The 12,767-nt window shown below is 54.8% G+C and overlaps 4 protein-coding genes across 4 annotated transcripts; 3 read left to right on the top strand and 1 right to left on the bottom strand.

Annotated features, from left to right (window-relative positions):
• The first annotated feature begins 560 nt into the window (after positions 1–560).
• C8Q71DRAFT_286867 (uncharacterized protein) lies at positions 561–2,376 on the top strand. The gene is made up of 5 exons (XM_047917548.1): positions 561–673; positions 740–1,059; positions 1,132–1,923; positions 2,042–2,207; positions 2,269–2,376. Exons 2-5 carry the CDS (start codon positions 893–895, stop codon positions 2,323–2,325), a joined length of 1,182 nt encoding a protein of 393 aa, XP_047774928.1. The 5' UTR covers positions 561–673; positions 740–892; the 3' UTR covers positions 2,326–2,376.
• A 366-nt stretch (positions 2,377–2,742) lies between these two features.
• Positions 2,743–3,833, top strand: C8Q71DRAFT_286817 (uncharacterized protein). The gene is made up of 5 exons (XM_047917547.1): positions 2,743–2,762; positions 2,822–3,009; positions 3,085–3,164; positions 3,225–3,302; positions 3,364–3,833. The coding sequence occupies exons 2-5, from the start codon at positions 2,956–2,958 to the stop codon at positions 3,677–3,679; spliced, it is 528 nt and encodes a 175-aa protein (XP_047774927.1). The 5' UTR covers positions 2,743–2,762; positions 2,822–2,955; the 3' UTR covers positions 3,680–3,833.
• Positions 3,834–8,133: 4,300 nt separating this feature from the next.
• C8Q71DRAFT_861502 (uncharacterized protein) lies at positions 8,134–10,156 on the top strand (the record flags this gene model as incomplete). The annotated part of the gene is made up of 4 exons (XM_047927915.1): positions 8,134–8,303; positions 8,376–9,463; positions 9,522–10,010; positions 10,071–10,156. The coding sequence occupies 4 exons, from the start codon at positions 8,134–8,136 to the stop codon at positions 10,154–10,156; spliced, it is 1,833 nt and encodes a 610-aa protein (XP_047774926.1).
• Positions 10,157–10,826: 670 nt separating this feature from the next.
• Positions 10,827–12,349, bottom strand: C8Q71DRAFT_726682 (uncharacterized protein; the record flags this gene model as incomplete). The annotated part of the gene is made up of 6 exons (XM_047921790.1): positions 10,827–10,881; positions 10,995–11,050; positions 11,114–11,164; positions 11,236–11,444; positions 11,700–12,131; positions 12,298–12,349. The coding sequence occupies 6 exons, from the start codon at positions 12,347–12,349 to the stop codon at positions 10,827–10,829; spliced, it is 855 nt and encodes a 284-aa protein (XP_047774925.1).
• Between the last annotated feature and the right edge of the window lie 418 nt (positions 12,350–12,767).

Here is a 12,767-nt window from a genome sequence, read left to right as displayed (position 1 = left end):
ATCCCTTCACCGTCGCCGCCTCCTGCTGTAGACTCGGAGCCCTCCCATCTTCTCTGCCTGAACGCCTGGCAGAAGGCCGCCACCTTCGACGCGGTACCACTTGACGGCACTATAGAGCGGACAGCTAGTTGAAGCGAAGCGCGTGTTCTGGTCGTAGCGACCTGTTCCGTCGTGTGGTCCAAAAGATGCGTGTGTAGCTCAGGTTGCTATTGGTTGAGGGTACCGGAGAGCGGTAGATGCGGCAGGATTATGCTCAGTATGTAACTGTGAGGTTTCCATCTGCACATTCAAGTGTTCCCTGTCCGTAGTTCACCAGGGGTACAGGACGATGGGGAATGTTGGAGCGGACACGAAGCTGGGAGAGTCTTGGGACAACCAGACTGAAACCTCAGACTGACTGGGCAGACCGTCGGCGATCGGGAAAAGTGGGATTGAGGGCGACGTCTCCAGTACCGAGAAGCGTAGTAGTGAGTGAGAGCCATGAATGCGGTGCTGAAGAGGAGGACGAGGAGGGAAGGACGCCTTGGGCGACCGCCTCGAACGCGCCCATCACGTGCGGCGCGCGTCACCTTCCCCTCGTCCTCGCGCACGACCGCCTCCAAATTGCGGCCGCATTTGGGCAGTTCAGTCCTGCTACCTATTCGACCGAGAACTGCGAGCTGGTTAGCCTGAGGTAAGCTATGTGCGACACGATGAGTGTATGATCAAGTCTAACGTAGGCGCGGCATACTGGGGATAGAGCGGTTGAGTCGCTTTCAACTTCGCCACCAGTGAGCATACGAAGCAACGGCTTTGATTGACCAATAGCCTTCCAAGTACTATGTTCGGTATACACTCATCCCTATAATGCGGCATAACCTTATTGACTGACCCGCTATCTAGTGTGATCACGATGAACGACCAGGTGCACAAGACCGAACACGTAGAGGATCAGATTGCTCATCCGGAGGGCATTTCTGACAACCTGACGGCCGAGGATCCCGGAAAGGAGAAGGGCTCAAGCTCAGACCCCGAACGGCGCGAGATTGAGATTCCGTTCAGGCAACCCACATATTCAAGGTGCGTGGCTCACGGCTCCGGCTCCCAGAGGATCGGGGTGAATACCTGGTTTATGACCTTCCGTTTCCTCAGCGATACGGGTCCACGATTACCGCAAGAGCTCATCGAGCGCATCTGCGAATGCCTCTGGGACGAACCAGTCCAGCTAGCGATCAGCTGCATGCGCATATGCCCCGCTTGGTATCATGCTGCACGGCGAGTTCTACCAGAGGATTCGATCACCTGGCGAAGCCGCGAGGCCCTGCAAGACTACGCACATACACTCATATCCCATCGCAATGCGCCATATCGCAAACGCTTCAAAACTCTTTGGATCCTCGACGACACTAGCAAGCCATTCGCACACGTTTGGCCCATGTTCGTACCCGGATGGATGCTACCAGAATTGTCCTTCGTGGCGTTCTGTAACCATGACTGGTCAGCCAAGACGCCGCATGACAGCTTCTTCGTCCACCTGTCTTCCTACACCAGCGTCTTGAGCCTACAATTGCACGACTGCAAATTTCGAAGTCTCACGGATCTTCGCAGGGTGATCAACGCCCTTCCCAACCTTACATTGCTAGCTCTCCACAACGTCAGATTACAGCACCCCCTCAGACAGAATACGACACCTGGTTACAGTCTTCGGGCCCGTTCGCACAAGCTCGAGAGTATTTCCCTTGACGGCCCGTCTCCGAAGCATCCTGACCTGTCCGCGGACTCTCGAGGAATGATGGTCCTCGAATGCTCAACTCTACTCCATATGGTCGCCGCGAACTCAACCACCGTTACGGCCCTCGCGTTAGACCTCCGAATATTTGTTTCGCTCTCAGCGCTTTTGCAATATCTGACGCACTTTCGTAGTCTGTCCACCCTTCGCACATGGTACGGATTTGCCTTGACTTCTAGCGAGGAGACAGTTTCCGTGCATGTGGAGGGCACACACATACTCTCTTGGTCAGCCTTGACCCTTATAGATGCTCCTGACTGCTCCGCACTGCAGCTTCTGCAACTGCTTGTTACCTCACAATCACGCAACACACTGGAGGCTCTCCAGATCTCTCTTGTGGGCCGTCCATCTGCTGCAATTCTATCGTGTACCAGCCGTGTGCTTCTTGCATCCGGACCTAGGCTCAAGAATTTCTCTTGGCAAAGCTCAGTGGCCCCAGGTCGATTCCTTTCTCTCTGTGTAGTATGCAGTGCCTGATTGCCGTTTGCTTCCATTTATAGGTCTCGAGGTCATGCCGTCACTCTCAGGGAATACATGTCTGCGAGGGATATCCGTAGTCTTGCGGGACATCACCCCATCACCACAGAAGATGGCCAGCGCTCTCACCGCCATGCTATCAGGCATTGCCAGCATAGATCTGCAGTACCTGGCCGTCGAGTTAATTGCAGCTCACCTCGAGCTTCCTCAAAGTCACGATCATGAATCGCCATCCGCGGTACGAGACACTGCCGAGTCTATCTACGCCTTTCACGCCATTCCCTCGCGCAATACATTGAATGGGCTTCCGCTGCTCACTCGAGAGAGGAGTGCACAGATTCATTTGAATTTCAGCTCCAGCGACGTACAGGACTATCCCACCGTGGTATCTGCTATCAAAACCGTCGTGATCACCATTCTTACGCCGTGGTTGGAACGCGGAATAGTGGAGTTGACGTTCTATTCACACCTTGACGGTCACGAGACTATCACTTGTGTTCCCACATCTGAGCTAGAGGTAAGCGTCGCAACGTTTTACTTCGCAACAGCGCACTTACAACTGGCCTATTTGCATAGATCTCCATAGAGGACACATCGAGTGATCGCGGAGGCGAGGACGTCGAAAAAACCAAACCCGTAGGCACGAAGCAGTAGAATGAAGCCCACGAGAGTATGAGAGAGACGGACACTGGCGTGAAGGGGTCGGGCGAATGCCGTTGGTTGCAGCACTATGTTGTACGACCCACGATCTACGCGAATTCTGGGTGAGTGTCAATGTGACGATAACGAAGTACTAATGCTCACGGACACGTACGGGTACTTTTCAATTGTGCAAGAAGCACTGCCGGCGCGGCATCCGAGTCGTCATTGACGCGCGTGTACGTGGTATAGAGTTGTTTGGCAGTTCCGTTTACGAAAGGTGCGTTTGATTACCAGATGTGTCTTTGGCCACTAACCTGCATCTGAGACAAGCTTTGAGATGTGATAGAGTCTTTCAGGATGACGGAGGAAGCGATGGTCGACAGAGTTGCATTTTGGCTAGCCATATCTATGCGAGGTGCGTTCAATCTACATCGGTCTTCCTCCAAAGCACCAATGCGTCTATTGCTTCGATCTAGGGACGCCTCGCCGGCCCTGCTACCAGAGCTCATCGAAGTCATAGCGCGTCTGCCTCTACAACTTGCCTGTGCTGCTCGCCCAGTGCTGCCGCGCGCGATGTTAGGCAGCACCGCGACTGTGCACGAATTTATGCGCATGCTCATTCTCAAGTACAACGGGCGATTGTGCAGCTGTGCGTTCGGCGAACTCGAGCACGCGGGCGCACACCTTCATCGTGCGCGTTTCTGGGTGCCGCCTCCCGGCGCTGGAGCACCTCGCATTCGCGCTGCTCGACTGGGTGACACCCACGAGGGCGCCGCACTCCGCGTTCTTTAAGTACCTCAGATATCTACTCCATCAGCCTGTGCTACCTATCGGTGCCACTTCCGTCACGCAGACGTTCTCCGCCTTATCGTGGGCGCCCTGTTAAGTAGTCTCGAGTGGTTTTGTCATGACACAGTCATAGCCCAGTCCACGCTGCGGGACCCGGAAGGAGCCTCCGCCATTCCGACAAGACACTTTGTGAGTTATAGCTCTCGTAATCGCAGTCGACTGCGACTAACGCTTACCAGGTCGTCTATACGCATCAGGACCTCCTAGTCACCTTGATCGCATACACCGTTGCAGACGTGCTCCTTCAGGACATGACTCATCTCTAGTTTGCGACCCTCAAGTTGTTCCTCCGCGCATATTATGACCTCCGGCGCGTCCATCTTCACAACAATCCCGAATAAGGGGCTACGCCCAGCGGAGCTCCGTCTTGTCGCACGATGTACACCGTTATGGCGCTGGACGCGTGCGGGATCATCGCTCTTGGACGTGTCCTCGGCGGTCGTCACGGAGTGCTTCAAGCACCCTTCGTAGAAGGTTCGCGCTGTCGAGCAGGTTGACTATCCGTCTGCCGGACCTGCCCTACCTCGCACTGCAGCACACTGTCGATGCAGCGCTGCGGTAGTCAGGATGGCACTCCAGAGCCTCACGTGGGAGCACGATTTCCAGCAGTTGTTTCCTCCGCCCCCGCCGATTGTTCGTTGCATGTTGATATGCCAGCATCTGATAATGGGCACCCCGTTCCGTGAGCGCCGCTGTACAGTACTTTCTGTATGGTGTACTCGGGCATTTCTCATGGATATAGGACACGAACGTCCGTATATGTGCAGGCTGAGCTCGCGTGCCCTTGGCATGGCTGAGTTCGAACGATAGGCGGAGCGACCCCGAGCCTAAGGTGTGACATGAGACCGTATGGGTAACCACGAACCTAGATGCTCAGTTGTAATTACAGCTACTATGGAGCGGTTCACTTAGACACCGCTACTTTTGTATAAGGAAACCACGCACCCGTACAGAGCGCCGGCCAACAATTCCTCTTGCCAAACGACTTCAATTGACCAGAGGAACAAAACCTCTAGACGGATTTCCCATAGCTTCAAATCCTCCAAAAATGGGCATATCGATTTGGCCACTCACGTGACACCTTCCATACATAGTATGTTTAGCGCTAATATGCTTATGTAACTAATACTATTGTGATCACTCTCCGTATGGGTTTAACCTTTGTGAGGGGCATCTGGCAAATAAAAACAACATCTAGAGCTCTTACGTACTAAATCACAACAGAGGAAGCATTTCTGCATGCTAAACTGCCCAGATGTTCTCAGGGAATGTCGGTGACCGATTGAGTTGGCCAGCTTACGTAAGGCGCTTAGCTTGTACGAAAGTGTGTGACTCTAAGCGAAGCGAGGCACGAGCGTCGCGTAGAAGTGAGTCTACGCACGCAGGAGGAGATTTAGGCGCGCATCGCTCTCCTCTGCGCGCCCACTCGGACGACCGCTCTCGAAGGCCCCGCGGCCACTACGCGCTTCGAATAGCTCTCGTTTTCTTCCACTAGGTTACGACACTTGTAGCTTACAAGAGACTATGGTACAACCTTCGCTCATCAATCCCAACGGCTGCGAAGCCTGAGATCATGTGAGCAACGACCAGACGATTGTACTGCGCACGAACGCGTGGAGCTCGAGGACAGCCAACACAGCAGAATACATCTGCTGTAACTCACAGTCCGAGACATCAGAGCAGGCTGCGTACCATGCACTGCGCATCTCTCAGTGAGTTGTACGGTTTCTGTTTCGTGAGCCTGAAGCTCGTTCGACGGGAGCGCCCAGCCGAGCAACCAGCGGTGGTCCGTTTGGGCCGTCAGACTAGTCAGACTCCATCTATGCCCAATTTTGCGTACCGGTCGCTGCTGGCGGCACCGCCCTGCCGAGTACGCTCACGCTGGACGCAGCACGGTGCTTACACTGGCTCGTGTCGGCACGAGCCTAACTAGCTCATGTCATACACTGCACACGCAGCCAGGCTGGACGCAGCATGCAACACGCAACACGCTTACACTGGCTCGTGTCGGCATGAGCCTACTAGCTCATGTCATACACTGCACACGCAGCCAGGCTGGACGCAGCACGCAACATGCTTACACTGGCTCGTGTCGGCATGAGCCTAACTAGCTCGTGTCATACACTGCACACGCAGCCAGGCTGGACGCAGCATGCAACACGCAACACACTTACTCTGGCTCGTGTCGGCACGAGCGTACTAGCTCGTGTCACGCATCACACGCAGTCAGGCTGGACGCAGCACGCATACACGCATACATGCATACACGCTAGATGCAGCACGCATCACGCAAACATTGCAAACACATTCCGGCGCTCAGTGCACGCTCAACGCTGAGCCGCTGCATCAAGTCGTTCTTCGTGAGTGCGATGTTATACCTACCACCCGACTGCTGAAGCTCGCTCACCGCCACCGATGACGGGCGCGAGCACTATCTCAGGGAGAGCATTGGTAGGCCGATGCTCGGAGCGATGTTCGCTCAGTTGCGGCACCCATCCGGTGGGTCTCTGCGAACCGGAACCCTTGGGCCGCGGGGTGCAGTCCACCCATCTCACAAGTACTAAGTGTGGTCGTCACCACCAACAGACGCTCTGGGCAGCACAGTGGCAATGCACAGGGGCGTCGGAGGCGATCACCCAGTACCGAGATCCCAGGGGGCCCGGACCGTGGACGACAGTACCGTCGCCCACACGTCGAGGACAGGTCCCGGTTCCAAGGTTGGGGGCACGCCGCATGCCCGGCAGCCCGACAAGGGGCAACTTGGAAAAGCCAGCACAAGTGGCCCCTCAAATACGGAGAGGGGCACAGTGTTAGTGAGTTTGAGCGCCACACTGAGCACAGCACGTACGACGAGGGTCGTCGGCTTCTGGACTGGGTGTAACGGCTTCGCCGCAACGCGCCGCCGCACTCGACGTCTTCATATTGGGTATCGCGGCTCACCCGTTGCCCCTCAGGTCCAGGCACACTCTTCGAGTCGGGCAGCCCTGCGGGCTGCGCCCCACACCCTCGCTCATTCCCTTCTCTCGCTCTCTCGCAATTGACATCCCAAGCTCACTTGGAAATAACGAGGCTGGCTGCTGGTGTGCTCCCTCGCCGCGCGTCACTACACCCGTGACCGTCATATCCGTCAAGCCGGTCATCGTCTCCTAGTACATAGATGTGACTCTAAGCGAAGCGAGGCACGAGCGTCGCGTAGAAGTGAGTCTACGCACGCAGGAGGAGATTTAGGCGCGCATCGCTCTCCTCTGCGCGCCCACTCGGACGACCGCTCTCGAAGGCCCCGCGGCCACTACGCGCTTCGAATAGCTCTCGTTTTCCCCACCCTCCACACCCTCTTCACGCAGCACACGCCACGACAAACTCAATGTGTGCATTTCTTTGGCTTGACGTGTCTACCCTGCGGCCCAGCAGAGGCAACGGATACGCAGGGCTGCGGTGTCAACCCACCCGCCCTCGCGGCTCACCCGTTGCCCCTCAGGTCCAGGCACACTCTTCGAGTCGGGCAGCCCTGCGGGCTGCGCCCCACACCCTCGCTCATTCCCTTCTCTCGCTCTCTCGCAATTGACATTCCAAGCTCACTCGGAAATAACGAGGCTGGCTGCTGGTGTGCTCCCTCGCCGCGCGTCACTACACCCGTGACCGTCATATCCGTCAAGCCGGTCATCGTCTCCTAGTAGTACATAGAGCGGCGTCTAAGTGAACCGCTCCATAGTACAATGGCGCCTTTTCGGCATGTGCCGATACTTGCCTCAACGCGGTCAGAACAATACATACTTGCCGTCTTCTTGACCGATTCTCGACCAGGCCGACCAGGTCGACCTGGCCCATCGCGTCCTTGAGTACTGAGTACTGAGTCTCTACCGTCACAATCTTGCAGTCATGTGCCAACATAGCAGTGCATGGACATGCTTCGCGTGCAATATTAGGTGCCGTCCTTTCGACAAAGTTGTCAACCTGACCCGTCGCATCTTTCAGTCGCTACCGTCGCCCTAGAGGAGCGACTACCAAGTCTCGCATTCATCTACGTCTTGCGTCCAGATTCTATACAACGCAGTCATCGTCGCTTTCAGTAGTATCGCGGCCGCATTTGGGTCGTGCACCAGTTCAGTTCTGCTACATCTTCGACCGGGAATTGCGGGCTGGCCAGGTAAGCTATATGCGGCACAATGAGTGTATGTGTGATCATATCTAACGCTAGGCATAACTTACTCCGAGGGATAGGCACTGACGCGCAAGCGGTTTGCCCGCAACTTACCCATCCGCGGTCCTCTGAAGCAACGGCTTTGATTGACTGATATTCCAAGCGCTGTGTCGCACTGTGTGGTATATACGCATCCTTCTAATGTGGTATAATCGTATTGACGGAGTCGCTAGTCAGGTGAATCACGGCGGCCATGATGAACAATCCGGTGAACAAGACCGAACACGTAGATGATCACATTGCTGATCCGGAGGATATCCCTGGCAAGCCAACGGGCGAGGAGTCCGGGAAAGAGGAGAAGGGCTTAGGGGCAGAATCCGAGCAGGATTGGATTACAATCCCTTTCAGGCAGCCCATATACTCAAGGTACGTGACTCACAACTCCGAGTGCCGGAGGATCGCGGTGGATACTGGGTTTATGACTCTCCGTTTCTTCAGTGAAAAGGGCCCACGATTCCCTCAAGAGCTGCTCGAGCGCATTTGTGGATTTCTTTGGGACGAACCCCTCGTGCTCGTCAGCTGCACGCGGGTTTGCTGCACTTTGTATCATGCTGCACGTCGAGTTCTGTCAGGACCAGGGATCATTTGGAGAACCCGAGAGGCCCTGCAGGACTACGCGCATCTGCTGATATCCCATCGTAACACATCATATTGCAAACACTTCAAGTATTTGTGGATCTACGACGACGCCAGCAAACCATTCGCGCATGTTTGGCCCATGTTCATCCCTGGATGGATGCTATCAGAGGTGTCCCACGTGCACCTCAATGAACTTGACTGGTCGAACAAGACGCCGCACGATATCTTCTTTGCCCACCTGTCTTCTTACACCAGCGTCTCGAGCCTCGATCTGTGCAACTGCAGGTTTCGCAGTCTGACGGATCTTCGCAGGGTGATCAATGCTCTTCCCAACCTTACGTCCCTGGATCTCGTCAACGTGACATTACAGCACCAGGCTCCCAGACCGCAACTGATCACCGACTACGTCGCCTTTCGGGCCCGTTCACACAAGCTCGAGTATATTGGCCTCGTCGGTCCCACGCCGAGATATCTTGACCTGTCCTCGCAATGCCGGGGAGTGATGGTCTTCGAATGCCCAATTCTGCTGCGTATGGTCGCCGCGAACTCATCCACTGTCACGAGCCTCGCATTAGGCCTGCGAATATTTGCTTCGCTCTCAACTCTCCGGCAATATCTGGCGCCTTTTTGCAGTCTGTCCTCCTTCCGAGCATTATATCAATTCACTTCGAGCCCTATCTTTACATGCGAGGAGGCAATTCCCGTACCCATGGAGGACACATACACACGATCATGGTCAAGCTTTACCCTTATGGATGTTCCTGACCGATCCGCACTGCAGCTTCTACAGCTGCTTGCTACCCCTCTGTCATGCAGCAAGCTGGTGAACTTCTCAATTTCCTTTGTAGGCCGGCCATCTACCGCACTTCTATCAAGTACCAGCCGTGTTCTCCAACTGTCTGGACCTACGCTCAGGAAGCTCTCGTGGCACATCTCGGTGGTCCTAGGTCAATTACTTTCTCTGCGTGTAGTATGCACACGTGTCTGATTGCCCTTCATTTGTAGATCTCGAGGTCACGCCATCACTCGCAGGGAGCACATCTCTACGAACATTAGCCGTAGTCCTTCGAGACATTGCCCCATCGCCACAGAAGATCCAAAGTGCTCTCAGCGCCGTGCTATCAGACGTTGCCAGCACGGATCTACAACGCGTGGAACTCTCTCTCACTTTAGCTCAACTCAAGGTGCTTTCCCAGAGTTGGCATGGACCGCCGCCCGCAGTACTAGGTACTGCCGAGTCTATCCCTGCTTTTCACACCATTCTCACCCGCGACATATTCAATGGGCTTCCTCGGCCCCGCGCTGACGACACGGGTGTACTGGTTGATGTCGATGTCAAGAACATACAGGACAATCCCACTGCGGTAGCCACTATCAAGGCTCACATGGTCACTATGTTTTCGCCGTGGTTGGCTCGTGGAATATTGCAGTTGTCGCTGCGTTCACACTTTGACTATTTGGAGATTATAACTTCTCTCACGTCTGAGCTCCGAGGTAAGCGTCGCAATGTTTTACTTCGCAACGGCGCACTTAGAAACCGGCCCATTTGCATAGAAGACACATTGAGCTATCACGGAGGCGAGAATGTCGAAGAAAACAAACTCGTAGCAACGGTCAGCGTCCCCAGCCTTGAGGCCTGAGGCCTGAGGCCTGAGGGCTAGTGTATGAGTGTTGTTCGAGATGAGACGGGTTGGGCGGAGGTATACTCACGTAGTATGGCTAATATCGTGTGGTGTATGATATTGAGTTGAGGCAGCGACCACGACAGCAGTGGTACGAGGCTAGTAGGGAACGAGGGATGTCAGCGATGATCTGTGAAGTCTTAGAACGTGGACGAGCTGCGCTCACCGCTACCCGCGTCCGTCATCATCTCTCCTCATAAAAACCATACATCACAGGGACCCTTACCACATGTTCTACAGTAATGCAAAGCCATCTGAGCTAGGCAAGTACACGGAGTGTGCGTGCTAAGGTTGCGTAAGAAACTCGAGGTGGGTAACTTACGGTAGGTAAGTAACTCGCCCCCAGATGTAGGTTGTTTACATGCGTTTTTTACAGTAAGATACACGTGTCACGTGATTTTTCGCTGCCTGCGGCGCACTGCAGACACCCATCTCCGTGGACCGTGGCTGACTGCACTCGTATATGAACACAGTCATATAACATAGTAGCATTGACTGTGGGCAGTACTAGTAGTCACAGAGCTTGTATCAAACCAGTTTCATATCAAGTGTACTACTCTACACACATCTTACGGTACTCGGTTGCAGCGGACACTATGAGGAACAAACAATGACTTGCGACAGTCATCTACAGGTGATTGAGTACAGACTTCTCGAGAGGTAGCAGAACCAGTATTGGCTTGCTGTGTGTCAGCTCATTCGCATTTATGTACACAAAAATTGAGTCACTCCATCAATCGCCACACCCATAGCCAACGGACAAGGGTAAATGCACAATATGACGTGTGACACGCACAATACAGGGTGTAGTCGCGTTGCGACGTCCCTCAACACGGACGCAACACCAGACAGCTGTCAGCAATACGGTGACGCTCGCGGATACAACAGACACTGAAGGACCGCGCCACGACGTACAGAGGAGCCCGGGACCCAGGGATGAGGGACGCAAACGGCAAGAGCAGTGGTCTGGCAACAGTGAGTGAGCCAGGGAGGAGCAAGGACGGCAGATAGGGACAGCAGGCGGATACACAGCGGACAGGTGCAGTGACACCGGGCTCGCCATATCCTTCCTCCCGACCAGGCGCACTCTTGCGTTCCGAGTTGCCTCTCTCGTGTTCATTTGACAAGCCCTCGTTCCACCCCCTGTCGTCGTCGGGCCCCGGCTCGCTGCTCGTGGGCACGAACGGCGTCGCAGTGAACGGTATCCCATGCGTCATTGCAGAGTCAAGCACGGCAAACTGGGCGACTGCGGAGATCAGGTTCACGGGGAGTATGGGCGCATGCATGTGCCGGCGTTTGCAATGCAGAGACGGACTCGCTAGAGGTTTTAGTAAAAGCGGACGTTTTGTCTGTGGAGCGTGTCCGTCAGGAGCATATGGTATTCGAGAGGAATAAAGAGACCTAGCAAGCGGGATTGTAGGCAGCTGCTGCATAGATCGTCCCGTGGGTAACGGAGAGGGTACGGAAGTCGCATGCTGGCTCGTGCTGTTTGCATACTCACCGTTGCCCGACAACGTCAGGAAGTAGATTGGGTCGTTCTCCGCCTTGAGCAGCTCATCCAATACACCGTGCTTGCTTTCCGTGTTTGCCGTCCTAGCCTGCTCCGCGAAGCGATTGAAGAAGTCAGTGTCCCTGTCATACCGTCGACGACACGGCGGGCAGGCGGCGGACACGGGGCGACGCGCAACACATGCGACACAATGCGCAATACGAGCGCGCTGCGGAATGAGGGAGGGCCTTCCTAGCAATTTGCTACCTGGCGCATATGGAGGAAGGAAGCCTGAGCACAGATGGACGACACAGAGGTCTTCATGTACTGTACACTGCAGAGAATCATCGGACGTGTTCTGAATCTCCGTGCGTCGCTTGGCGGGGCCCTTATCTCGATTCAGATCTGACTTCAACTCGCGCCCAAGCAGCGCCACACTTCCAACTTTATGAATGAATTTGAAGCAGACATCCAGCTCAATGTTCTGAGGCGCAAAGGATCCATGCACATGCGTCACACGAAACTTCTTTACCTACTCAGTTACTGTAGCACTCCCGGTGAAGGCGCGAGCCGCAGCTACACGTGACCGAGGTTCTTTACCCTTTCTTACATGCCCGCCTTGCGGTCCAGTAATTTACCGGTATTTTACACGTTAAATACATGTAAAAAAGTGGTGTGTAATTTACAGGCCCCTTTTACACGCTACCCTATCAACTCGAAATGCCGCCAGCGATGGCGTGCCAGCCTTGCTCGGATGTTTCGCGTGAGCGTACAGGAGCGTACGAGTCTTAATTTCGTTCTTCGTTTCTTGCGTTGTTGTGAATGCGTTCACATTGGTCGTGCATCATATGGAGCCGAAACTCTTGCCCGTGCGCATCCGCACCCCCGCACTAGTACTCAACTGCTGCCCCGCGGCAGATCGACGTAAGAGGAGGCATCGCGGCGCGCCACTTTCTCGCGGGTCGAACGCACAGACATCAAACGTTCACTTGTGCATTTTTGCATGATGCTCGACCGACTCTCCACTGCTGAGGCGGGCCGAAATCATTCAGTCAAGCAAGTCATGGCGCAGCTAAGTAC

The sequence above is a fragment of the Rhodofomes roseus genome (genome assembly GCF_022264815.1).
Source record: "Rhodofomes roseus strain CIRM-BRFM 1785 chromosome Unknown C8Q71scaffold_24, whole genome shotgun sequence".
NCBI classification, from domain to species: domain Eukaryota; kingdom Fungi; phylum Basidiomycota; class Agaricomycetes; order Polyporales; family Fomitopsidaceae; genus Rhodofomes; species Rhodofomes roseus.
Note: the sequence above shows the minus strand (reverse complement) of the source record. Positions and strands in the feature narration are given on the sequence as shown.

Coding starts and splice junctions, on each gene's coding strand:
- C8Q71DRAFT_286867 (XM_047917548.1), top strand. CDS start 893: ATGAACGACCAGGTGCACAAGACCGAACACGTAGAGGATCAGATTGCT. Junction 1,060..1,131: donor AGGCAACCCACATATTCAAG/GTGCGTGGCTCA, acceptor CCGTTTCCTCAG/CGATACGGGTCCACGATTAC. Junction 2,208..2,268: donor GCAAAGCTCAGTGGCCCCAG/GTCGATTCCTTT, acceptor TTCCATTTATAG/GTCTCGAGGTCATGCCGTCA.
- C8Q71DRAFT_286817 (XM_047917547.1), top strand. CDS start 2,956: ATGCCGTTGGTTGCAGCACTATGTTGTACGACCCACGATCTACGCGAA. Junction 3,010..3,084: donor ACGATCTACGCGAATTCTGG/GTGAGTGTCAAT, acceptor TTGTGCAAGAAG/CACTGCCGGCGCGGCATCCG. Junction 3,303..3,363: donor GCTAGCCATATCTATGCGAG/GTGCGTTCAATC, acceptor GCTTCGATCTAG/GGACGCCTCGCCGGCCCTGC.